Below are 24,532 nucleotides of genomic sequence, written 5' to 3' on the forward strand. Positions count from 1 at the left end.
CTCTCTCAGCACGGTTCTGAAGGCGGCTATTTACCTCGGGTTCTACAGCTTCCTCAGGCCTGGTGAATTCACGTCGGGCTCCGGGCGTCATAGCTTCCTCCAGAAACGCCACCTAGTCTGGTCCACAGACCATTTTGTCCTCCATCTCCCGTCCTCCAAAACCAACCAGTCTGGTCCTCCCACGGAGATTAAGTTTTTCCCTTCAGGTAACCGTTGGTGCCCAGTCAAGGTTCTGTGGCAATTATCATCCTGCTTCACGGTCTCTCCACCAGACTCCCCCCTTCTGCCTTGCGTAGGTAAGCCACTCACCACATCAAAATTCATGTCCCTCGTCCGGTCCCTGATGCAGGGGTTGGGTCACGACCCCAGTACTATTTCAGGTCATTCCTTCCGCATTGGGGCTGCGTCGGCAGCTTCCAAGCATCAGGTCCCCGCACATGTCATTCGCTGCATGGGGCGTTGGCGTTCGTCCTGTTTCGCCCGCTATATACCAAATCCCCAGGCAGAAATCTCTCAGGCCTTCCGTACACTGGCTTTGTGATATTCAATAAAACTATGTTACCTATTCAGAGTCTTTGGCCCCTTTTCTTGGCGTACCCGCGACCGTGGCTCCCGGCACACCCCAGCCTCTAGGTTCAGGGTTAAGGGTTTCCCCTTTCCCACTTCCACCATCCTAGCCCTGACCACAAATAGTAAAGGCTGCAGCGCAGCCTGTAATTGTGGGAGGGGCATGCAGTACTTAGGCCGGCACTCACCTCCTCTCCAGCCTGGCGTTCCAGTGGCGTGCCCCTCCCTCCCTCCCCTTTTCTCCACTCTCACCTTGGGTATGCCCCCTTTTCTTGGCGTACCCGTGACCGTGGCTCCCGGCACACCCCAGCCTCTAGGTTCAGGGTTAAGGGTTTCCCCTTTCCCACTTCCACCATCCTGACCACAAATTATATATATATATATATATATATATATATATCCCTCCCATATGCTTTATTAGGCCAGGAAACTTTCATATGCTTTTTTAAATGCTTTAAAAATCATCTGTAGGTGAGCATTTTGAGGGCAAGCTATGTCCCATGTAACAATGGTCTACATGCTACAGTGCAGCTGTACCTGGGTACTTCAGTTTGACATTTGCAAAGATTAATGGGTTTTCTATTTTATTGCTCGCCATCTAAATGCGCTATTCATACAGTAAAATTTCAAGTTAATAGAGAATTAAAATGAGCATTAGAGGTTGGGATTCAGTTTTGCAACCGGTATAAAGGCACTCTGGTTATAGCCTTGACATTTTATAATCACAGAAATCCCTTCAGTTTGCAGTTCACTTATATTTTCAACAGGCTGTACATTATTCCTATCTGGTGTTATCTTCTCCAAGCAATTAGTTCTAAAAGCAGTTCTACCTGGAAGTGTAAATCTTGCTGTGCATAGTGATTATCAATTAAAAAGCGTCTGTGCACCTTTCTACCAGGTAACGCCGGGTTCACATCACCATTTCGCTTTCTGTTCTTCTGATCAGTCATTATTTTGAGCATCAGTTATGATCAGTCTGTGTCACTTTCATCAGAGGAAGAGTAATGAAAAAAGTATTTTCTCTCCTGTCAAAAGTAACTGATTTCTGACAGAGGTGACACAAACTGATCATAACTGATGCTCAAAATAATGACGGATCAGAACAGAAAGCCAAACGGTCATGTGGGGGGTAGTCGGGTCCTCAGGTGGTTTTCACACAGTGTTTGATAAGAGATTTTTTTTATTTATTTTTGGCAAAAACACAGAAGAGGTGGTTAATCTTTCCATTAACCCCTTCAGGACCGGGCTCATTTTCACCTTCAGGACCAGGCCATTTTTTGCAAATCTGACCAGTGTCACTTTATGTGGTGATAACTTTAACCGCCTCCGGACCGCCTAACGCAGATGTGCGGTCCGGAGGCGGCAGCGCTGCGCACAACGGCGCATATACGCGTCATCTCGCGAGAGGCCAGCATTTTGTAGAGGACCATTTCGTCATCAGCTTGCCAGCCAATGATTGCGGCTGGCAAGCTGATGATTTTCAAAAAATCCAATCAGAGAGCCAGATAACAGGCTTCCCTGCTCCTCTGCTGGTTCTTTTCGTCGGTTGGATCCAGCAGAGGAGCAGGCTACACAGTGAGTACACCAACACTACACTCTTAGCCCCAGATCACCCCCCTGAACCCCAATTAACCCTTTGATCACCCCTTTGTCAATCACTAGTGAAAGGAAAAAAGTGATCAGTGCAAACTGTCACTTTTTTTTCCCACTGGTATTGACCGTTAGGTTTTAGGTATAGTTTAGGCCCCTTGGTTAGGTAGTTAGCGATCAGTTAGCGCCCAGCCCACCGCACCGCAGTCCGTTATTCGCTGATTAGCGTATCGCTAATCAGCATTTGTACTTTTATAGTATCTGGAAGTGATCAAAACTGATCACGGTCAGATCTATAATTGTATTAGTGTCACTTTAGTTCGCCCTCCACCCAAAACGCAGTGTTTGCCCGATCAGGCCTGATCGGTCGCCCACACGTGCGTTCACCCACGCCCGCCCCACCGCAGTGACAAAAAATTTTTTTTTTTGATCACTGCACAATCACTTTACACGCACTGCGGCGATAAAAAAAAATCAGTTTTGATATTTTTTATCAACCGCAGCGGCCTCCGGTACTTCGCTAGCCTCCCCTTTGTAAGACAGGCTTGCTTTTTTTTTCTTGGGTAGTCTCAGGGAATACCCCTAAATTTAGTTGCCCAAAATGTCAAACAGGGGGTATTCTTCTGAAGAGGCCTACAGGCTTCTGACCCAGTCGGATGAGGAATGGGAACCCTCATCTGATGAATCCAGCAGGTCAGAATACGAACCTGTAGAAAGCAGTGGCTCTCTGACCCAAAGTTCGGACGAGGAGGCTGAGGTCCCTGATAGCACCAGGCGTACCCGGCCCCGTGTCGCTAGACCACAGGTTGCGCAGGATCCGCTTCAAGAGCAGCAGAGTGGGGCTGGTGCTGTCGGATTACGTGGTGAGGCATACACCAGCAGCCCAGCCCTCCCTGGACCTAGTACCAGCACTGCCGTACAACCTGGTGAAGTAGCGAGCACCAGAAGGGCAGTTGAAGCTGGTACGGTGGCACGTGCAGTAGTGACCCCGTCGCAGCCACCGCAAAGACGTGCCCGTAGAGCCCCTAGAATCCCTGAGGTGCTGGCAAACCCTGATTGGCAGTCCCTAACTTCAGCCGCACCTGTAGTTTTCCCTTTCACTGCCCAGTCTGGAGTTCGGGTTGAGACAGCTCAGATCGGTTCGGCCCTGGGATTTTTTGAGCTGTTCTTGACTGCGGAGCTCTTAGACATAGTTGTGGCCGAAACAAACAGGTATGCCACACAATTTATCACCGCTAACCCGGGAAGCTTTTATGCCCAGCCTTTCCGGTGGAAACCAGTCCAAGTTTCCGAAATTAAAACTTTTCTGGGCCTCCTCCTCAACATGGGTCTAACTAAAAAGCATGAATTGCGGTCATATTGGTCCATGAACCCAATTCATCACATGCCCATGTTCTCTGCTGCTATGTCCAGGGCACGTTTTGAGGCCATCCTGCGTTTCCTGCACTTTAGTGACAACACCGCCTCCCGTCCCAGAGGCCACCCTGCTTTTGACCGGCTCCACAAAATTCGGCCCCTCATAGACCATTTCAACCTGAAATTTGCAGATTTGTATACCCCAGAGCAAAACATCTGCGTAGACGAGTCCCTGATACATTTTACCGGGCACCTTGGCTTCAAACAATACATCCCAAGCAAGCGCGCCCGGTATGGGGTCAAATTGTATAAGCTCTGTGAAAGGGCCACAGGCTATACCCACAAATTTCGGATCTATGAGAGAAAAGATCAGACCCTGGAGCCGGTCGGTTGCCCTTACTACCTGGGGAGCAGTGGGAAGACAGTTTGGGACTTGGTGTCACCCTTATTCGGCAAGGGGTACCATCTTTATGTGGACAATTTTTACACAAGTGTGGCCCTCTTTAGGCATTTGTTTCTAGAACGGATTGGCGCCTGTGGTACCGCGCGAACTAGTCGCGCGGGCTTCCCCCAACGGCTCGTTACCACCCGTCTTGCAAGGGGGCAGAGGGCCGCACTGTGTAACGAAGAACTGCTCACGGTGAAATGGAGAGACAAGCGTGACGTTTACATGCTCTCCTCCATTCACGCAGACACGACAATACAAATTGAGCGAGCAACCCGTGTCATTGAAAAGCCCCTCTCAGTCCACGACTATAATTTGCTCATGGGAGGGGTGGACTTCAATGACCAGATGTTGTCTCCGTATTTAGTTTCCCGCAGAACCAGACGCTGGTATAAGAAGGTGTCTGTATATTTAATTCAATTGGCTCTGTATAATAGTTTTGTTCTCTACAGTTAAGCTGGGAGAACTGGATCCTTCCTTAAATTTCAGGAAGAGATCATCGAGAACCTCCTGTACCCAGGAGGTTCGGTGGCCCCATCCACCAGTGTAGTTAGCCGTCTACACGAGCGACATTTCCCCAATGTCGTTCCTGGTACCTCAACCCAACCGTCACCCCGAAAAAGATGTCGTGTCTGTAGCAGGAGTGGAATAAGGCGTGACACCCGCTATTTCTGTCCTGACTGTCCTGACCACCCTGCCCTATGCTTTGGAGAGTGTTTCCGGAAGTACCACTCACAGGTACACTATTAGCATAGGGATCATCTCACCAGGACAGGCACACAGGGCTATTAGGGCCCATTCACTCACACAGCTGCTGCAAACGTCTCCTTTCACCTGGGACAAAGTGCATAACGCACTTCGCCACATCTTTGGGCGATTTGCGCTTTGCACATTGACCCATGGGGAAGGAGAGGTTTGTTCTATAAAGGTAAAAAAAAAAAAAACACCAGTAAGCAAAAAGGTTAATGTTCAGTTAAAAAAGTTAAAGTTTATATATTCTGTTCCAAAGTTAATAAAATTATTGCGTTGCGGCCTGGTTTTTTTTTTTTTTTTTTTTACCTTCCAGGTGGACCAACCGATCGATTAGCTGCAGCACTGATGTGCATTCTGACAGAAGCATTGCGCTGCTGTCAGATTACACGCAAGTCGGTGTATGCGGTGCTGCAAGACGAGATTTCTACTCTGCAGTAACAGATACGTTTGCCAAGGCATACGAGCTGAGGAGGAGGCGGCGTTCCTATGCTTTGGCAAACACTTTGTATATATATAAAAAATAAAAATAAATCCCGGCAATGATTTATTCATCCACATCGATTGATGTGAATGGAGAAATCTGGTTTGCCAGGGCATACGAGCTAAGTGGGTATGGATGTAGGGCGGAGCTCCTATGTCCTGGCAGACGCCTTTCCCCTCCATTTTTTTTTTTTGGCAGAGATTTTTTCATCCACATTGATCGATGCGAATGAAGAAATCTGTGCCGTTCATTTTTTTCTTTCAGCCCAGAGCCTGAACGGAAAAAAAAATCTCATTACCTGTATGCTCAATATAAGGAGAATAGCAGAAACTCCTAATGCTGGCCATACATGTAATGATTGCGGAGACCCTCAAATGCCAGGGCAGTACAAACACCCCACAACTGACCCCATTTTGGAAAGAAGACACCCCAAGGTATTTGCTGAGGGGCATATTGAGTCCATTAAAGATTTAAATTTTTGTCCTAAGTTAGCGGAAAGTGAGACTTTGTGAGAAAAAAAAAAAAAAACAATTTCCGCTAACTTATGTGAAAAAAAAAAAATTCTATGAACTTGCCAGGCCCCTCATTGGCTACCTTGGGGTGTCTTCTTTCCAAAGTGGGGTCACATGTGGGGTATTTATACTGCCCTGGCTTTTTAGGGGCCCGAAAGCGTGAGAAGAAGTCTGGGATCCAAATGTCTAAAAATGCCCTCCTAAAAGGAATTTGGCCACCTTTGCGCATCTAGGCTGCAAAAAATATCTTGGTCAAATGCCAACTTTGTATAAAAAAATGGGAAAAGTTGTCTTTTGCCAAGATATTTCTCTCACCCAGCATGGGTATATGTAAAATGACACCCCAAAACACATTCCCCAACTTCTCCTGAGTACGGCGATACCAGATGTGTCACACTTTTTTGCAGCCAAGGTGGGCAAAGGGGCACATATTCCAAAGTGCACCTTTCGGATTTCACCGGTCATTTTTTACACATTTTGATTGCAAAGTACTTCTCACACATATGGGCCCCTAAATTGCCAGGGCAATATAACTACGCCACAAGTGACCCCATTTTGGAAAGAAGACACCCCAAGGTATTCTGTGAGGGGCATGGTGAGTTCCTAGAATTTTTTATTTTTTGTCGCAAGTTAGTGGAATATGAGACTTAAATAAAAAATAAAAATAAAAAATCATCATCATTTTCCGCTAACTTGTGACAAAAAATAAAAAGTTCTATGAACTCACTATGCCCATTAGCGAATACCTTAGGGTGTCTACTTTCCGAAATGGGGTCATTTGTGGGGTTTTTCTACTGTTTGGGCATTGTAGAACCTCAGGAATCATGACAGGTGCTCAGAAAGTCAGAGCTGCTTCAAAAAGCGGAAATTCACATTTTTGTACCATAGTGTGTAAACGCTATAACTTTTACCCAAACCATTTTTTTTTTTGCCCAAACATTTTTTTTTTTATCAAAGACATGTAGAACAATAAATTTGGCGAAAATTTTATATATGGATGTTGTTTTTTTTGCAAAATTTTACAGCTGAAAGTGAAAAATGTCATTTTTTTGCAAAAAAATCGTTACATTTTGATTAATAACAAAAAAAAGTAAAAATGTCAGCAGCAATAAAATACCACCAAATGAAAGCTCTATTAGTGAGAAGAAAAGGAGGTAAAATTCATTTGGGTGGTAAGTTGCATGACCGAGCAATAAACGGTGAAAGTAGTGTAATGCCGAAGTGTAAAAAGTGCTCTGGTCATGAAGGGGGTTTCAGCTAGCGGGGTTGAAGTGGTTAAAACGCTTTGACTTTGTCCAGGCCATTCTGAGATTGTTTTTTCGTCACATATTGTACTTCATGACACTGGTAAAATGGAGTAAAAAAAACTCATTTTTATTTTTAAAAAAATTGCCAAACATTTGCTAATTTCCAAGTTTCAATTTCTCTACTTCTATAATACATATTAATACTATTAATACCTACAAAAATAGTTATTACTTTACATTTCACATATGTCTTATTCATGTTAGGATCTATTTGGGAATGACATTTTATTTTTGGCAGACGTTACAAGGCTTAGAAGTAAATCTTGAAATTTCTCAGAAATTTTCAAAAACCAACTTTTTAAGGACCAGTTCAGGTCTGAAGTCACTTTGGGAAGCTTACATGATAGAAACCACCCAAAAATGACCCCATTCTAGAAACTACACCCCTCAAGGTATTCAAAACTGATTTTACAAACGTTGTTAACCCTTTAGGTGTTCCACAATAATTAATGTAAAATAGAGAAACAATTTCAAATTTTCACTTTTTGGGCAGATTTTCCATTTTAATTTTTTTTTTTCCAGTTACAAAGCAAGGGTTAACAGCCAAACAAAACTCATTATTTATGGCCCTGATTTTGTAGTTTACAGAAACACCCCATATGTGGTTGTAAACTGCTGTATGGGCACACGGCAGGGCGCAGAAGGAAAGGAATGCCCTACGGTTTTTGGAAGGCAGATTTTGCTAGACCCCCTGATGCACCCCTAGAGTAGAAACTCCCAAAAAGTGACCCCATTTTAGAAACTACGGGATAGGGTCGAAGTTTTGTTGGTACTAGTTTAGGGTACATATGATTTTTGGTTGCTCTATATTACATTTTTGTGAGGCAAAGTTACCAAAAATATAAATTTTTCAATTTTATCTCCATTTGCCATAAACTGTTGAGGAACACCTAAAGGGTTAATAAAGTTTGTAAAATCAGTTTTGAATACCTTGAGGGGTGTAGTTTCTTAAATGGGGTCACTTTTATGAAGTTTCTACTCTAGGGGTACATCAGGGGTTCTTCAAATGGGACATGGTGCCAAACAAAAAGGCCATCAAAATCTGCCTTCCAGAAACCATATGGCTTTCCTTTCCTTCTGCGCCCTGCCATTTGGTCATACAGCAGTTTACGACCACATATGGGGTGTTTATGTAAACTGCAGAATCAGGGTAATAAATATTAAGTTTTGTTTGGCTGTTTGTGAGGCAAGGTAACAAGAAATAGCTTTTTTGGCACCGTAATTTTTTTTATTTACAACATTCATCTGACAGGTTAGATCATGTGGTATTTTTATAGAGCAGGTTGTCACGGACGCGGAGATACCTAATATGTATACAATATTTTTTATTTATGTAAGTTTTACACAATGATTTCATTTTTAAAACATAGAAAATCATGTTTTAGTGTCTCCATAGTCTGAGAGCCATAGTTTTTTCATTTTTTAGGGGATTATCTTAGGTAGGGTCTCATTTTTTGTGGGATGAGATGACTGTTTGATTGGCACTATTTTGGGGTGCATATGACTTTTTGATCGCTTGCTATTACACTTTTTGTGATGTAAGATGACAAAAATTGCTTTTTTTTACACCATTTTTTTTTTTTTTTTTTACGGTGTTCACCTGAGGGGTTAGGTCATGTGATATTATTATAGAGCCGGTCGATACAGACGCAGCGATACCTAATATGTATACTTTTTTTTTATTTATGTAAGTTTTACACAATGATTTCATTTTTGAAACAAAAAAAAAATCATGTTTTAGTGTTTACATAGTCTAAGAGCCATAGTTTTTTTCAGTTTTTGGGCGATTATCTTGGGTAGGGGCTCATTTTTTTGTGGGATGAGGTCACGGTTAGATTAGTACTACAGTCCTGATCAAAAGTTTAAGACCACTTAAAAAAATGGCAAAAAATCATATTTTACATTGTTGGATCTTAACAAGGTTCCAAGTAGAGCTTCAACATGCAACAAGAAGAAATGAGAGTGAGACAAAACATTTTTTGAGCATTCAATTAATTGAAAATAACGATTAAACTGAAACAGGCTGTTTTTCAGCTGATCAAAAGTTTAGGACCACATGCCTTTAAAAGGCCAAATCTGTGCAAAGATGTGGATTCATTGTCATTTTCTGTCAGATAGTCACACGTTGTGATGGCAAAGGCAAAAAAACTCTCCCTTTTTGAACGTGGTCGGGTTGTTGAACTGCATAAGCAGGGTCTCTCACAGCGCGCCATCGCTGCTGAGGTGGGACGCAGTAAGACAGTCATTTGGAATTTCTTAAATAATCCTGAGGGTTATGGAACAAAAAAGTCAAGTGGAAGACCCCAAAAAAATTCATCAGCACTGAGCCGGATTATCCAATTGGCTGTCCATCAAGACACTGGACGATCCTCGACCCAAATTAAGGCCCTTACTGGTGCTGACTGCAGCCCCATAACCATCAGACGGCATCTGAGACTGAAGGGCTTCAAAAACAAAAAACGTCTTCAAAGACCTTGTCTCCTTGAACACCACAGAACAGCTTGTTTGGACTTTGCAAGAGAGCACCAAACATGGGACATTCAAAGGTGGAAGAAAGTTTTATTCTCCGATGAGCAAAAATTTAACCTTGATGATCCTGATGGTTTTCAACGTTACTGGCATGACAAGCAGATCCCAGCTGAGATGTTTTCTACACGCCACAGTGGAGGGGGCGCCATAATGGTCTGAGGTGCTTTTTCCTTCAGTGGAACAATGGAGCTTCAGGAAGTGCAGGGGCGTCAAACGGCCACTGGCTATGTCCAGATGTTGCAGAGAGCATTCCTCATGACTGAGGGCCCTCGTCTGTGTGGTAACGACTGGGTTTATCAACAGGACAACGCTACAGTACACAATGCCCGCAGGACAACGGACTTCTTCCAGGAGAATAGCATCACTCTTTTGGCCCATTCTGCGTGTTCCCCTGATCTAAATCCAATTGAGAACCTTTGGGGATGGGTGGCAAGGGAAGTTTACAAAAATGGACAACAGTTCCAGACAGTAGATGGCCTTCATGCGGCCGTCTTCACCACTTGGAGAAATGTTCCCACTCACCTCATGGAAACGCTTGCATCAAGCATGCCGAAACAAATTTTTCAAGTGATAAACAATAACGGCGGAGCTACTCATTACTGAGTTCATGTTTGGAAGTTGGATTTCTGTTTTGGTTTTTTTTTTTTTTTTTTTTTTTTGAGGTGTGGTCCTAAACTTTTGATCAGCTAAAAAACAGCCTGTTTCAGTTTATTTGTTGTTTTCATTAAATAGAATGCTCAAAAAAATCAGATGCTGGTGGATGCAGAAGGGATCTGGCTGTCAGTAACCGCCGGATCCCTGCTGCTGATCGGGGGGACCGCACACAGGGGGGGGGGGGGGGGAGGAACGACTGCAAGACGAGAACGCTAGTCCTCGAGCACTAAGTGCCGGCTATTGAGGATGAGCATTCTCGTCCTGGGTCGTTAAGGGGTTAAACCATATCTCTTTGGAGGTTCTATTCCTGGTTTTGGCTCACAAATCACTGATGGAATTCACTACCCGAACACTGACTTTGTGAAAGCCTCCTCAGATTACGGCACCATCCTCTTCTAATCTGTAGGGAACTAAATTCAATTTGCATTGGCTGGCTGCTGGGATGTCATCGGGACCACAGTTGGGACCATTACTGGAGCTTGAAGCAACCAAGGGTTCATGCACAAGCAGAGGCAGATTGAGAACCTAAAGTGGCCCTGGAAAAAAATACCTAAAAGTAGCCTCATATTGTAGGATGGTCTAAATTGACAGGAGGTGGAGCAACAAAAGGGGGGGTTAGCATTACTATAGCGCAAAATACCATATACCACACTGCCGCCTAATATATTGCCCCAAAAGCTGCCCCTCTGTGTTGGCCATGAATAGAGGCCATTTTCTCTCCTCCTCTTCCCATTGTCTCCGATTAAGATATGGAGCAGAGTGCTTAGGACGTGAGATGCTTTACATAGTTGAATTCAGGAGGGCATGTTGCTGGCAGGGTATATGAGTACTTGATTCTCACAGTGTTAATTACCACTGAAAGCTTACTATGTACCTGGCCAGCGGCAGAGAGGAGGGCTTGGGAGGCCCCCTGGGCATCCGTCCACCAGGAAATTTCCCTGTAAGGTCTATGGCCAATCCGTTCCTGTGCACTAGGCACTTAACTGTATTCAAGATCTGTATCTCATGGATCCTGGATACGGCATTTATACATAATCAAACTAAATATACAATTTCATCTGCTGGTATTCTAGCCAGGACAACTGGGCTGTAGGGGATTTCGAGGTGAGTTCAGATAATGAAGGCGATGGAGTGCCTGCTAGCAAATGAAAAAAATCGGGGGTCTGTAGATGCCTGTAAACCCAAGAAAGACACTTTGTTGGCGCTAGCTGAAAATGCCAGGTTACAGAATATTGGCATTAGGGGGCTATTCCTCCTAGAGCCAATCCCTTTATTAGTGAACAAATCCCATTGTGTTAATTTTGGAGACTCGTGGGCGTACTTCCGGTTCAATCCATGGAGCATGTTTAAGTGAGATAGGATATAAGGAGTGTTCCAAACGAACCCACTGTTTAGCTGTATGATGAAAATGCCAGTCCACAATTCGTGTAATAATGGATGCTTAATGATAAAGCCTGAGATCCGGAAGACCAGCCCCCCCCATCGGACTTAGCCCTATGGAGGGTGGATAGACTGATTCTGGGGTTTAAGGAGCCCCACATAAACCTAAGAATCTTAGATTTTATGGTACGAAAAAATATAGCAGGTGTGGTTAGAGGGACAGTCTGAAAAATGTATAAAAACTTTGGCAGGATGTCCATTTTCAGAACGTTCATTCTACCAAATCAAGAAAGCCCGACTTTGCTATAGTTATTCAGGTCTTTTAAGGTACAGTCCAGGAGGGGTAGGTAGTTCAGTTTATATAGAAGGTCAATATCTGCCGGTATTTGGATTCCCAAGTACTTTAGAGAAGAGGGTTGGTGTCTAAATGGAAAGGAGGTAAGTATGTCGGTGAATTCTCCCTGCGGAATGGAAACGTTCAGGATCTCAGATTTGGAATAATTAACTTTTAAATTACTGAGATGGCCAAAACGCTCGAACTTCTTTCAAAATGGAGGGAATAGAGATACGCGGTCGGGTTATGTATAAAAGGAGGTCGTCTGCATACAATGCAGTTTTATAGTGTGTTCCTACCATTTTAATGCCTTGTATTGAAGGGTTCATGCGAAGAGCATTAGCCAAATGTTCCATTACTATTACATACAGTAGATGAGAGAGAGGACACCCCTGTCTCGTGCCGTTGTATATGGGAAGAACGTGTGACAATATACCGTTAGCCCTGACTTTGGCCATGGGGGTAGAGTATAGTGCTCGTATCCTGTCCATAAATTTAGGGCCCAACCCAATTTGTCTTAGATTCCTCCTTAAGAACTGCCATTGTACTCTATCAAATGCCTTTTCAGCATCGATTGATAATAGGCATAAAGGGGAACCAGTGTGTTTAGCCGCATTGGTTAACAGGAGAGTTTTCAACGTGTTGTCTCTAGCTTACCTACCCCTAACAAATCCCACTTGGTCAGTGTGTATGAGCCGAGGGAGCAGAGGAGCCAGCCTCTCAGCGAGCAGCTTGGGATACAGTTTAATATCTAAATTAAGTAGGGATATGGGCCTGTAGTTTGATGCGAGAGTGGGATCCTTTCCGGGCTTTGGGATTACACTGATATGGGCTTCTAATGATTGGGTGACAAAACGTGAATTTGCGTCGATACTATTGAAAACCTTAGTCAGAACCGGGGAAATGATGTCTTTAAACTGTTTAAAAAAGGCCGGTGTGAAGCCATCGGGCCTGGGCTTTTTCCAGACAGAGAGTCCTGGATGGCACATATTATCTCCAAAACGGTGAAATCCGCTTCCAGCAAATCTCTGTTGGTATCAACTATGGTAGGGAGAGCCGTATCAGAAATGTACTTTTCATTCTGGGAATTTAATGAGGAGGCAGGAAGGTCCGAGTATTGACCCTTAATGTTATATAACTGTGAATAATAAGACCGAAACTCCTCCACTATGTCTACGGGGTTATGAGTCATATGACCGGTAGAGGTTCGTATGCACGGGATAAAAGTTTGTGCTGTTCTCGGATGGAGAGCTCGGGCCAGGGGTCTGCCACATTTATTGGAATATTCATAGAAGAATCTTTTTCCTCTATCCAAGAAGCTTTTATATTTCTGATCTATTAACGACTTAATAGAATCCCTGTCATCAATTCTACATGGACGTCAGGTGCTAAAGTCCGTTTGTGTTGTAATTCTAAAGTATGGAGTCTTGTCAATAATGCTGTTAGCTTGTGGGCTTTCTCTTTTTTGAGTTTGGACCCATGTTTGATGAAGACTCCTCTGAGGACACATTTTTGTGTTTCCCACTGTGTTGGAGTAGATGTGTCATCGGAGGAATGGTCAAGCAGGAAATCCTTAATGGTCTGTTGAATGTCCGCTACACATACCGCATCTTTAAGGAGATTGTCGTTTAAATGGCTTAAAGGTCGAATTTGGCAATTCAAACGAGAGGTATACTGGGGAATGATCAGAGAATAAGATATCACCAATGGCAGCTTCCGGACCCCAGGCTAAAGTGTGGTGGCTAACTAGGAACAAGTCTATGCGGCTATAAGAATCGTGGGGTGTAGAATAGAAGGTATAATCTTTACCTTGGGGGTTCAGAACTCTCCAGACGTCAATAAGCTGGAGATAATGAAGGCAAGATCGAAGAGACCTCAGTTGTCTACCGGGTATACTACCCGAGTTAGCATAGGAGTCTACAGCAGGATCCATTGTTAAGTTGAAGTCCCCGCCGATCAGCACCTGACCTTCCACAAAGTCATACAAGCGTTCTAGGAAAGATCTGCAAGTAGAAATCTGATTATGATTGGGTAGATACCAGTTGACCACAGTGAACATAATCCCCTGTATCTTCAGCTTCATCTGTTTCTATATCGGTCACCTCCCCCCTGAAAGACTTATGGACAGCCACTGAAACTCCTTTAGACCTAGAATCTGAGCTTGGGCTGTGGTACCACGGTGTGTAATATCGGTCCCGGAGAGAGGGTAGGTGGCCTCTCTTGAAATGTGTTTCTTGCAATAATAATATGGAAACTCTGTTTGTGCATGTGATAAAGGATCTGGGAGCGTTTTTGCGGGGTGCTAAAGCCCCTTACATTCATAGACCCCAGCTTTATCGCTGCCATTGCCTTAAGATACGCTAAGGGGTGGAAGGGACAGGAAAGTAGGAGACCAGGAAGGGGTAAGGCGTAAGGAAGGACCAAGAGAAAGGAAGTAGAACAGTCAGAACAGAAAATAGATGAAGAAAGTTGAGGGTAGTAGATACGTCTAGTGTGGACACCAAAAAGACAGCAGTGTCCACAAGAAGGGACATATACCCTGTGCGGAAGCGAACTTTCTACAGAGAAGCCGCTCCCCCCGAACCAGCAATGAGAGACACAGAAGAAGAAGGAAAAAGGTGAGAGTAACTGAATACTCATATGGTGGGCACACCACAATGTTACATAGGAGCAGAATAACATTAACTAGCTGCTAATTCAATGCTTTGCAGTTACAGAAAGGCAGATTGATATCATCAGGGACTAATTTGAAACCCTGCATGAAGCGACCACTATAATGATCATCAATCCCCTTTTTGACATGCTGGTATAACACTGCTTGAGGCCCAAGGGGCCCCTAGGGAAATCATCTGGCAGTAACTAAACTATAGGTCAATCAACACTGAATGCATAACTAAGAACATTTCAATCAATGGGATGTATGCTGAGGATTGTCGCTCTTGTCATCTGTACGGATCAAGTGGTCAAACCTCTGCAGATTAAGAATTGCCCTCAGATTGTAGAAGGGGCATTACAAGGGTAGGTTCCGATAACCTCATCCGAGGTAGGATCAGATTGTCCAGTCCTCATTATTCTACGAAGTGGTCATCGGCTCCCAGTAGTGGGGCGATATCTTTGTCTAGGAGGTTTAGTCGCCCTTTGAGGTAGTGGATTGACTTCGACCATCGGGCCGCTTGGCAAAGATGGCCAGTCCTGGATTCTCACCGGTGAAATACCCAGGGTCGCGGAGAAGGACGAAACATCTCTGGGGTGGCGAAGTATGACTGTCCGACCATTTATGCGAGCTTGTAGGCGAAAAGGAAAGCCCCAAGTATATGCAATTTTCCGCTGCTGAAGGACGGATAGCAAGGGCCGAAGCGCCTTTCTTTTGAGCAGTGTGAGCCGGGATAAGTCCACCAGATTTTGGAGCTGTATCCCATTGAATGCTACTTGACCAGCTTCTCTGGCGCCTTTCATTATGGCCTTTTTGAGTTGGTATCTGTGAACCCGGATATGACATCTCTGGTTCTATCTGGGTTATCCGGCTTAGGCCCCAAGGCCCTGTGCGCTCTATGTAGCTCCAGGGGACTGTCTCGGGGCACCTGTAGGAGGTTATTAAAAATGTGCCGCAAGGTGGAGTCCAGATCTTTTGCATGTATGGCCTCGGGCAGTCCTCTGACACGTATGTTGTTACAGCGTCGTCTAGCATATCCGCCAAATATAGTAATTGAAAAGAGTGAGCCTCAACTTCAGCACCGTTTGTCTTGAGTCGCAGATAGATGTGTCACAGAACCCTCTGTTACTTTCTCGTTCAGGGCAATTAACTCATTCTTGATGTTATGTATTTCTGTTTTAAAACCCTGCTCCAGTCTGGAGATATAGGTTTCCATGTCGTCTTTGGTGGGGATAGACGACAATTTAGCCAGCAAGTCCTGCAGCCTTAAGAGGTCAGGGGCGCCGCAATGTTGTTTTGCCTCATGTATTAAACTGGCAGGTGGGGAGGGAGAAGCATATTGTGCCAGAGGTGGTGAGGGAGTAGACACCTGGCGGCTTTGCTCCAGGGACAGATCCCAGTCTCCTTCTTCCTGCATGTATACAGCAGAAGAGGTGATGGCGGGTTCCCGCCTCTCTGGACTGTGGCGATAGTGCAGGGAAGAAGGTGATTCCCCCATGGCCTGTACCCCTATTACCTCCGCGTCCAGTGCTGAGCCGAGAGAAGCCTCTGATGCTCTACCCGGAGTCCCCGTCTGTGTCTTCATTCCTGCGGGTGTAGGTAACGCTCTGCTGCTCTCCTCGTGACCGGACTGGTGCGGCGTGCAGCAAGATGGCGCCGGAGCTATGCTGTGCGGGTCGGGAGCCAGAAATCGTGTGATGTCCTGCGCAGGCGAGGAGTCGGGCTGACTGAGGGACAGGGGTCCTTTGTTCTTTCTTTTGGGTCCCATACTGTGCTTTTTTTTAGATGCGGTGTGCCTCCGGTTTTAGGTCTCTCAGCGGGTCCGAGGTAGGAGCTGGAGCAATGTGCGTCCTCACTCCTCCATAGCCAGTTCACGCCCCACTAGTCAGGGATTATGATCTTCAGCTGAATCTCTGTAGGAATGGCGTTCAGGAGCAAACAAAGTACAGAGATGAGGGTGGGGATGTGGTAATTAGCAGAACTCTTGTATGCAGTCTCCATTACCACAGTCTGTCCTCTCTGTACTTCATGTCTCCTCATGAACTCCATTCCTACAGAGATTCAGCTGAAGATTTTATTCGCTGTATTCAGGATTATAATCCATGACAAGTAGAGCACAGAGGAGGATGAGGCAGATTTTTAGATCAGTGTTGTGATGCATCTTGTCCTGCTGTGTATTCAGGACAGGTTTTGTGTATACTAATAGGACAGCGGCCATTTTATTTTTCCTAATGCTTGCTCCCCAGACAAAATGAGCCATTAGACTAATTATAAATATATTCCCAAATACCTTTCATAAAGTAATTTAAGTATTGTTTTATTTTCTTAATTCCTGGAGAACCCCTCCGCGAATGGAAAGCAAACAGACCCCATTATAGTCAATAGGATCCGGGGTCCCCTGACAAATGCTGATGGCGAAATGCGTAGGGTAAGGGACACTGATGTGGTAGCTACACTTATCGGCCTACATACTGTCCTTATGTTGAGTCTATAACTTTAAACAACGGTTAGGACTTATGTACATTAGGACCTACTTTTTGTTAGTAGGCAAATCTTATGAGATTACTCCAATGTATGCCTGTTGGTCTTATTGTGGATGCAATTATTTCTAGCCTTCTTCAGTAGTCCCTCACTTATTTGTTTCACAGATGTTGTGTGGACTCTGTTTTTAATGTGATGTTCAAATAAAGAATAGTTTTATAGTGGTTCTTGACTAAGTGATTTTTGGGTATACACAATATTTTTGATAGGGTCCTTCATGTTTCACTCATGGTGTGCTGCGTTGTTTTCCTGCTATTTTTGATAGACTCTGCCACAAAGCCTCCAGTGCAGGTATAAACACAGCTTTAATATAACATCCTTCATTCTTTGAGTAGGTTTTGCAATCGACTTACCACCATCAATGAAAAATTTCACATTGAAGGACAGAAACAAAAGCCTAAATCCACAATATGTAACAGCAAGGTACTAAACCAAAGTAACAGGAATGGCAATTAGCAAGCGTCCTCTTCTATGACCTTATAATAGCGATATGTAAATGTCTCATATGGAAAACCACAAATGACTCCAGTCCTCATTTAACTCTGACTGCCATTGAAAAGAAGCTTCAGCATTAGACTATTGAAAATGAAAATGAATTCCTAAGCAATAATATTCATCTTTTATCTACTCTTCTATTCCTATTTATCTAATTGGATTCTTACTGCAGGAATTTCCCCTCACCGCAATGTTTATCAGCTTGACAATCTACAATTGCTGTCTGGACATGTTATCTCAGTTTAGATTCTGTATTTAGCGAAGAGAGAAGCAGAAAAAAAAAAATACTCCTGGGAGTTACGGGAAGATATTAAACCGCATGCATTTATAAATCAGTTTTTTTTTTTTTCCAGAAGCAATCCAAATTATATGTCAACTCAAAATTAACAATTTCTCATCTGACCTGACTTTTCTAATTTTATGTATGAGAATGACTTGCCAGGATCTCCTCATATTTTAGCATCAGTAATAAATGTTTGTATCGGACATAAATCTAGATTTTTCTTAAAATGAATGAGTAGACTTTTGAACAATGCAGAGAAACTTCTCAGAAACCAGTGCAGTAGGTAGTTTGCTTGAGGGCAAGCATTAAAATGTCCTAACAAACACAATATTGTATTAACACCAGTGAATGCTTTGATTTGAAACCAACAGAACAGTGCTTTCCCTGGCCGTGGCTGATTTATTAGGACGGCTATAAAATGGCCACTCCGATGTATTGTGTTCACACCAATTATACTCTTGATTTAATATGACTGAGGCTTACTGATACTGCTCTTATCTTTTCAATTAAAGAGCCTTTGTGGCTGCATGGCCACTTTCAATCATCTGTGATCTTTAGTACAACATTAATGATCTGCCGCAGGAGTTAAGACACAACGAAAGCATTTTTGCATATTGTGATGATGTATCAAATGCAATTTATAAAATACTTTATTGTTGTAAGCTCGTTTGTACAAAAATACATTTCAGATACTTTGCACAACAAATGTATAAACTGAACAGACCAAAAGGTGTAATCGTAAAGGACAAACGGGAGTAAATCATAAAATATGACTGTCCATTTCCTGGCCGGCAATAAAATGAAAAACAGATGAGTCGCTTAATAACTTATGTGGAAACTGACCTGCTGCAAGATACAGCTAAAAATGGTTATAAACAAAATGAAAGATACAACCTTTGGAAATGGAAAAGTGGGATTACAAAACAATTCACTTTTACTGCATATGTACACTAAAATGGTAAAAGTGCAGAGCACAGACAATTACAGCTGCAGACTTTACAACACACGCTACACGCACGCTTCCTCAATAAATGAACCTTAATAAAAATACTAAAAACAGATTAAAAGCAAATTGATTCAGCATTTAAACACACCACACAACCTAAAACATATAAAACTGGCCTAAAACACAAAATTTTTCTCCTTTATAAACTGCAGCTTGCTTCTCCCGTTGCGATGCTAAGACCAGCTTTTTCTTCCAGCTTTTGAAATCACACATCCACACAAACACTTAATCTAGGAGAAAATAGGTACTTTAGAAATCTTTGAAAGTCAGCCCTGCCCGTGGGCAGTATCTAGCCTGTTTTCCTCTTGACAGATTTTGAAATTGGTTCTGCCACTCTGAATTGCACATCAGTAGTCAGATGAGTTTTTCTTTCTTCATTATGCCATTGTGTAACCATAGCTTCCGCAGTGCAATGCCACCAGAAGTCTGTCCTTAAGGATATCCTTACTCGGGTATTCAGGCAATTTAAGCATATTGATACTAAAAGACACAAACCAGCATTCTAAATAAGTCTAAAGATGACAGACAACTGTTGTGAAATACGTCAAATACTAGTCAAAGAAGAAAAAAATCCTGAAAAGGTTAAGTCATTGCCTAAAATATTCACCAATATAAATAAATAAAAAAGAATACATAGAAAACAAATGTGGAGAAGGTACCACAATATTGCAATATTCCCACACTTGCATGTATTAAAAGGGAGTTTGTCAGTAGTTCTGACCATGCAAAACTGCTGACAGCGCTAGATAGGGGCCAGGAAGAGCAGGACATACATACCTTTTGCTGAGTTTTTATTATTAGAATTAGTATGAAGATTAAATTTTATTCTGCTTCCGCAACTGCCCAGTAGGTAATGCTTCACGGTGAAGTGCTATCTTTGGTGCGCTGCTTCATAACACCACCCCCTTGAGTGACAGCTGTAGTATCCATCCAGGAGACCACTATAGCTGTCACTCAGAGAAGAGGGGAAGGACTGTAAAACAGATCCACTGTTGACAGACTCCCTTTAAAGAGGTTGTGCAAGAATGGGAGTTGGGGGGGGGGGGGCCCGTGGAAGAGACATGATCCCATTAAATTATGTAACCATTTGTAATTCAGCACAGGGAGCCGGTCTTGGCGGCAGCCAGTGATTGGCTGTGGCGATATCAAACTGGATGTCGACATCGAAGGATCCCTGTGGAGCATCGCAGACCTGGAGAAGGAGAGAGGAGGCTTAAGGTTTGCCAAAATTCTCCCCATTCTTTCACAACCTCAAAGTGATTCTGTAGCACAGATTTAGGCCTACTTTACTTTTCACATTAGCATTTTTACTGGATCCAGCAGGGTTCAGCAAAAAAACGCTTCAGTTACTGATAATACAACCGTCTTCTTCTGTTATGAATGGATCCAGTTGTATTATGTTTAACATTGCCAAAAGAGATCCATCATAAACTCCATTGAAAGTCAATGGAGGACGGATCAGTTTTCTATTGTGGCAGATCGCGTCAGAGAAAACAGATCCGTCCCCATTGACTTGCATTGGGGGTCATGCCAGATCTGTTTTGCTCCACATTCCAGGACAGAAAGCAAACTACAACATGTTGCAGTTTGCTCTCCTGTCTGGGAACGCAACTAAACGGAACAGAATGCATTTTGGAGCATTCCGTTCAGTTTTGTCCCCATTGACAATGAATGAGGACAAAACTGAAGTGTTTTTTTCCGGTATTGAGCCCCTATGACGGATCTTAATACCGGAAAACTAAAACGCTAGTGTGAAAGTAGCCTAACATGAGCACTTGTTACACTGAATATAAAGTCTAGTCTGCAGGCAGCATGTCGAGCAGACTGCAATAAACTTTTATGGGACCATATTTAGTACAACCTGTAACTTATTAATTAAAGCAATTAAAGAAGGATCCTTCTGATATGTCAAAGATACACGTGAAAAAGATCACATTGGTGAAGTCTATGATCTTGGACCACCACTAATTTCTAAGGAAAGGATCTTGAGAATGTAACAACCTTTGGCTATATATAGAGAATCCTGTTGGTGATCAGGGGAAAATATATGTGTATATGGGTTAAAAAATGACTCCGTGATAGGAAACAGATGGTGGTTATTAATGGTACAGTCTCAGGTTTGGGTCACTACAAGATTGTTAATAAACATATTAAAAAGAAACAGCCTAATACTGACCCTAAAGGGCTTACATAGAGGAATTTCAAAGTTTGCAGACGATGGCAAGCTCTGTAAGGTAATCAACACTAAAGTATTACAATTCCAAAAAAAGATAAAAACAGAATCCAATGATTTCCAAATCTCATAGACCCATTCACAATAAAACATAGAACATATGTTAGATGTTGAAAGTGAGACATCTTACATTTCATGAAAAAAAGTATTTTAAACGTGATGGCAGCAACGCATCTCAAATGTTGGGACAGGGCCATGTCTACTATTGTGTAGCATCACCTCTAGTCACACGTTGTTATGGCAAAAAAACTCTCCCTTTTTGAACGTGGTCGGGTTGTTGAACTGCATAAGCAGGGTCTCTCACAGCGCGCCATCGCTGCTGAGGTGGGACGCAGTAAGACAGTCATTTTGAATATCTTAAATGATCCTGAGGGTTATGGAACAAAAAAGTCAAGTGGAAGACCCAAATAAATATCATCAGCACTGAGCCAAATGATCCAATTGGCTGTTCGTCAAGACACTGGACGATCCTCGACCCAAATTAAGGCCCTTACTGGTGCTGACTGCAGCCCCATAACCATCAGACGGCATCTGAGACTGAAAGGCTTTAAAAACAAAAAACGTCTTCAAAGACCTCGTCTCCTTGAACGCCACAGAACTGCTCGTTTGGACTTTGCTAGAGAGCACCAAACATGGGACATTCAAAAGGTGGAAGAAAGTTTTATTCTCTGATGGTCCTGATGGTTTCCAACGTTACTGGCATGACAAGTAGATCCCACCTGAGATGTTTTCTATGCGCCACAGTTGAGGGGGCGCCATAATGGTCTGGGGTGCCTTTTCCTTCAGTGGAACAATGGGGCTTCAGGAAGTGAAGGGGAGTCAAACAGCCGCTGTCTATGTCCAGATGTCGTCTGTGTGGTAACGACTGGGTTTTTCAATATGGCAACGCTACAGTACACAATGCCCGCAGGACAAGGGACTTCTTCCAGGAGAACATCATTACTCTTTTGGCCCATCCTGCTTGTTCCACTGATCTAAATCCAATTGAGAACCTTTGGGGATGGATGGCAAGGGAAGTTTACAAAAATGGACAACAGTTCCAGACAGTAGATGGCCTTCGTGCAGCCGTCTTCACCACTTAGAGAAATGTTCCCACTCACCTCATGGAAACTCTTGCATCAAGCATGCCGAAACAAATTTTTGAAGTGATAAACAATAACGGTGGAGTTCATGTTTGGAAGTTGGATTTCTGTTTTGGGGGGGGGGGGGGTTAGTTTGAGGTGTGGTTCTAAACTTTTGATCAGCTGAAAAACAGCCTGTTTCAGTTTATTTGTTGTTTTCATTATGTTTTCATTAAATTGAATGCTCAAAAAAAATTTTGTCTCGCTCCCATTTCTTCTTGCTGCATGTTGAAGCTCTACTTGGAACCTTGTTAAGATCCAGCCATGCTAAATATGATTTGATTTTTTTTGCCATTTTTCAAGTGGTCTTAAACTTTTGATCAGGAGTGTATATTGATAGTGTCTTTCCAGATGTGTAAGCTGCCCACGCCATAGGCAGTAATACATTCTCATACCATAGATGCAGGCTTTTGAACTGTGTGCTGATAAACTGGATGGTTATTCTCCTCTTGAGTCTGAAGAACTCAGCATCCATGGTTTCCAAAAAGATTTTCAAATATTGTTTCATCTGACCACAAAATAGTTTTCTATTTTGCCTCAGTCCATTTTAAAGGAATTTCTTCCCAGAAAAATTGACAGCGTCTCTAAAAATCATAACCGTTTGAATGCAGTGCTGTCTGAGGGCCCACAGATCAAAAGCATCTAATACTGACTATCATTCTTGTCCCTTGGGCACATGGATTTCTCCAGATTCTCTGAATCTTTTGACATTATGTACTGTGTATGATGGGATATTTAGTCTTTGTAGTTTTACGTTGAGGAACATTTTTCTGAAATGGTTTCACGTTTTCACAGATTGGTGAACCTCTGCCCATCTTTGCTTCTGAGAGACTCAGCCTCTCTACCACGCTCTTTTTATACTCGGTAGCAAATGGCTTCTCCAGCGGTTTATTAGTATCATCTACCTCTTCAGCTTTTTGTTGTCCCTGTCCCAACTTTTTGAAGATGTGCTGCTGCCATCAAGTTATAAATTAGTTAAGTTTTTTTGTGAAATGGTAACTTTTTAACATCCGATATCTGTTCTATTATGAATAAAATAGGAATCTGATATTTGCAAATCATTACATTCTGTTTTTATTTTCAGTTACATTTTACACAGCATCCCAATTTCTCTGGAATTGGGGTTGTACAGAGGGATTTAGGAAAACAGGAATTGGGAAAAGAAACAGCAGATAAAGTTTAAATGTGGATATATGTAAAGTTATGCACTTGGGCTGGGAAAACAGAATATACATTTATGCAATAAATGGAAAAACAGTGGGTAAAAACTGCAACTGAAAAAAAGACTTAGGGATATGTGTGGACAGTAAAACAATTCTAATCAGCTGTGAAGGCAAATAAAATTAATAGATGCATCAAAATATGTATGTATGAAATATGTATGAAAAGAACATAGGTAGACATTTATCATGACCGGCATTTCATATGCCAGTCTTGATCTTCAGTGCACTGGAATGAGATGCACCTAATTTATTAAGAGGCACATAAATAATGTATAAATAAATAAGGCACATATCTGGCTCTCCGAGCCTCAGAAACTCAAATCTATGCCAGCTAGGGACTGATAGACTTGAGTAGTAATTTAATCCAGATTTTGCCATACATTATAGTAAACGTGGTGGGCTATGGAGGCTCTGCCCTCTCCTCTAACCCCCGTATCTTTCCCTATAACTGAAAAAGCCTTAAAGGGAACCTGTCATGTGGATATTTGATTATAATCTAACTAATTATATACAATCATTAACTACTAAAAAGTACTTTAGATGTATTCGTTTACTGGTGTGACAGATGGTTACCTCATAATATACACACAAAGATGTCGCATGCTAATTAGCTGATTTGAGTCCAGCGTGATGTCATTGAGTTTAGCAAATATTTAATTCAGAGCTATAGCCACTCCCCTGCCCACCTGCTGCCGATTCCTATGGGGAAAAAAAAAAACTGTAATTCAGCAGCAGGTGGGCGGGGAGAGTCAGGAGCTCATAAATATTCATGACTCATCATTATCAGCTGGAGCTTTTCAATACAAGATGTTGGCAGATTGACTGGGTCAATTAAAGTGACCCAGCATTTTGCTAAGAGAATCAGTCACTTATTTATGTTGCCCTTAGTTAGGACACCATAAAACTGGTGACAGGTTCCCTTTAAGTCTCCCCACTAGTTTTCCTTCTAAACAAATAATTTGTCAGGCCACACGTGGAATATGGTCTGCAAATTTAGGCATCTTTGTATAACAAGAACATAGCTGAATGGGTGAATTACATACCAACATGGGTTAACAAACATAGGCGG

At 42.8% G+C, this 24,532-nt stretch overlaps 1 protein-coding gene across 3 annotated transcripts in view; it reads right to left on the reverse strand.

The window, feature by feature from the left end:
• Nucleotides 1–18,500: 18,500 nt before the first annotated feature.
• The window catches only part of HACE1 (HECT domain and ankyrin repeat containing E3 ubiquitin protein ligase 1), a 99,566-nt gene continuing 93,534 nt past the window's right edge, over nucleotides 18,501–24,532 (reverse strand). For all 3 annotated transcript variants that reach the window (XM_044289566.1, XM_044289565.1, XM_044289567.1), the window contains exon 24: nucleotides 18,501–19,366. In XM_044289566.1, coding sequence (XP_044145501.1) covers nucleotides 19,264–19,366 — 103 coding nt within the window. In that variant the 3' untranslated portion in view covers nucleotides 18,501–19,263. The remainder of the gene's footprint in view (nucleotides 19,367–24,532) is intronic.

This window comes from Bufo gargarizans, chromosome 4, assembly GCF_014858855.1.
Source record: "Bufo gargarizans isolate SCDJY-AF-19 chromosome 4, ASM1485885v1, whole genome shotgun sequence".
Classification (NCBI taxonomy): Eukaryota; Metazoa; Chordata; class Amphibia; order Anura; family Bufonidae; genus Bufo; species Bufo gargarizans.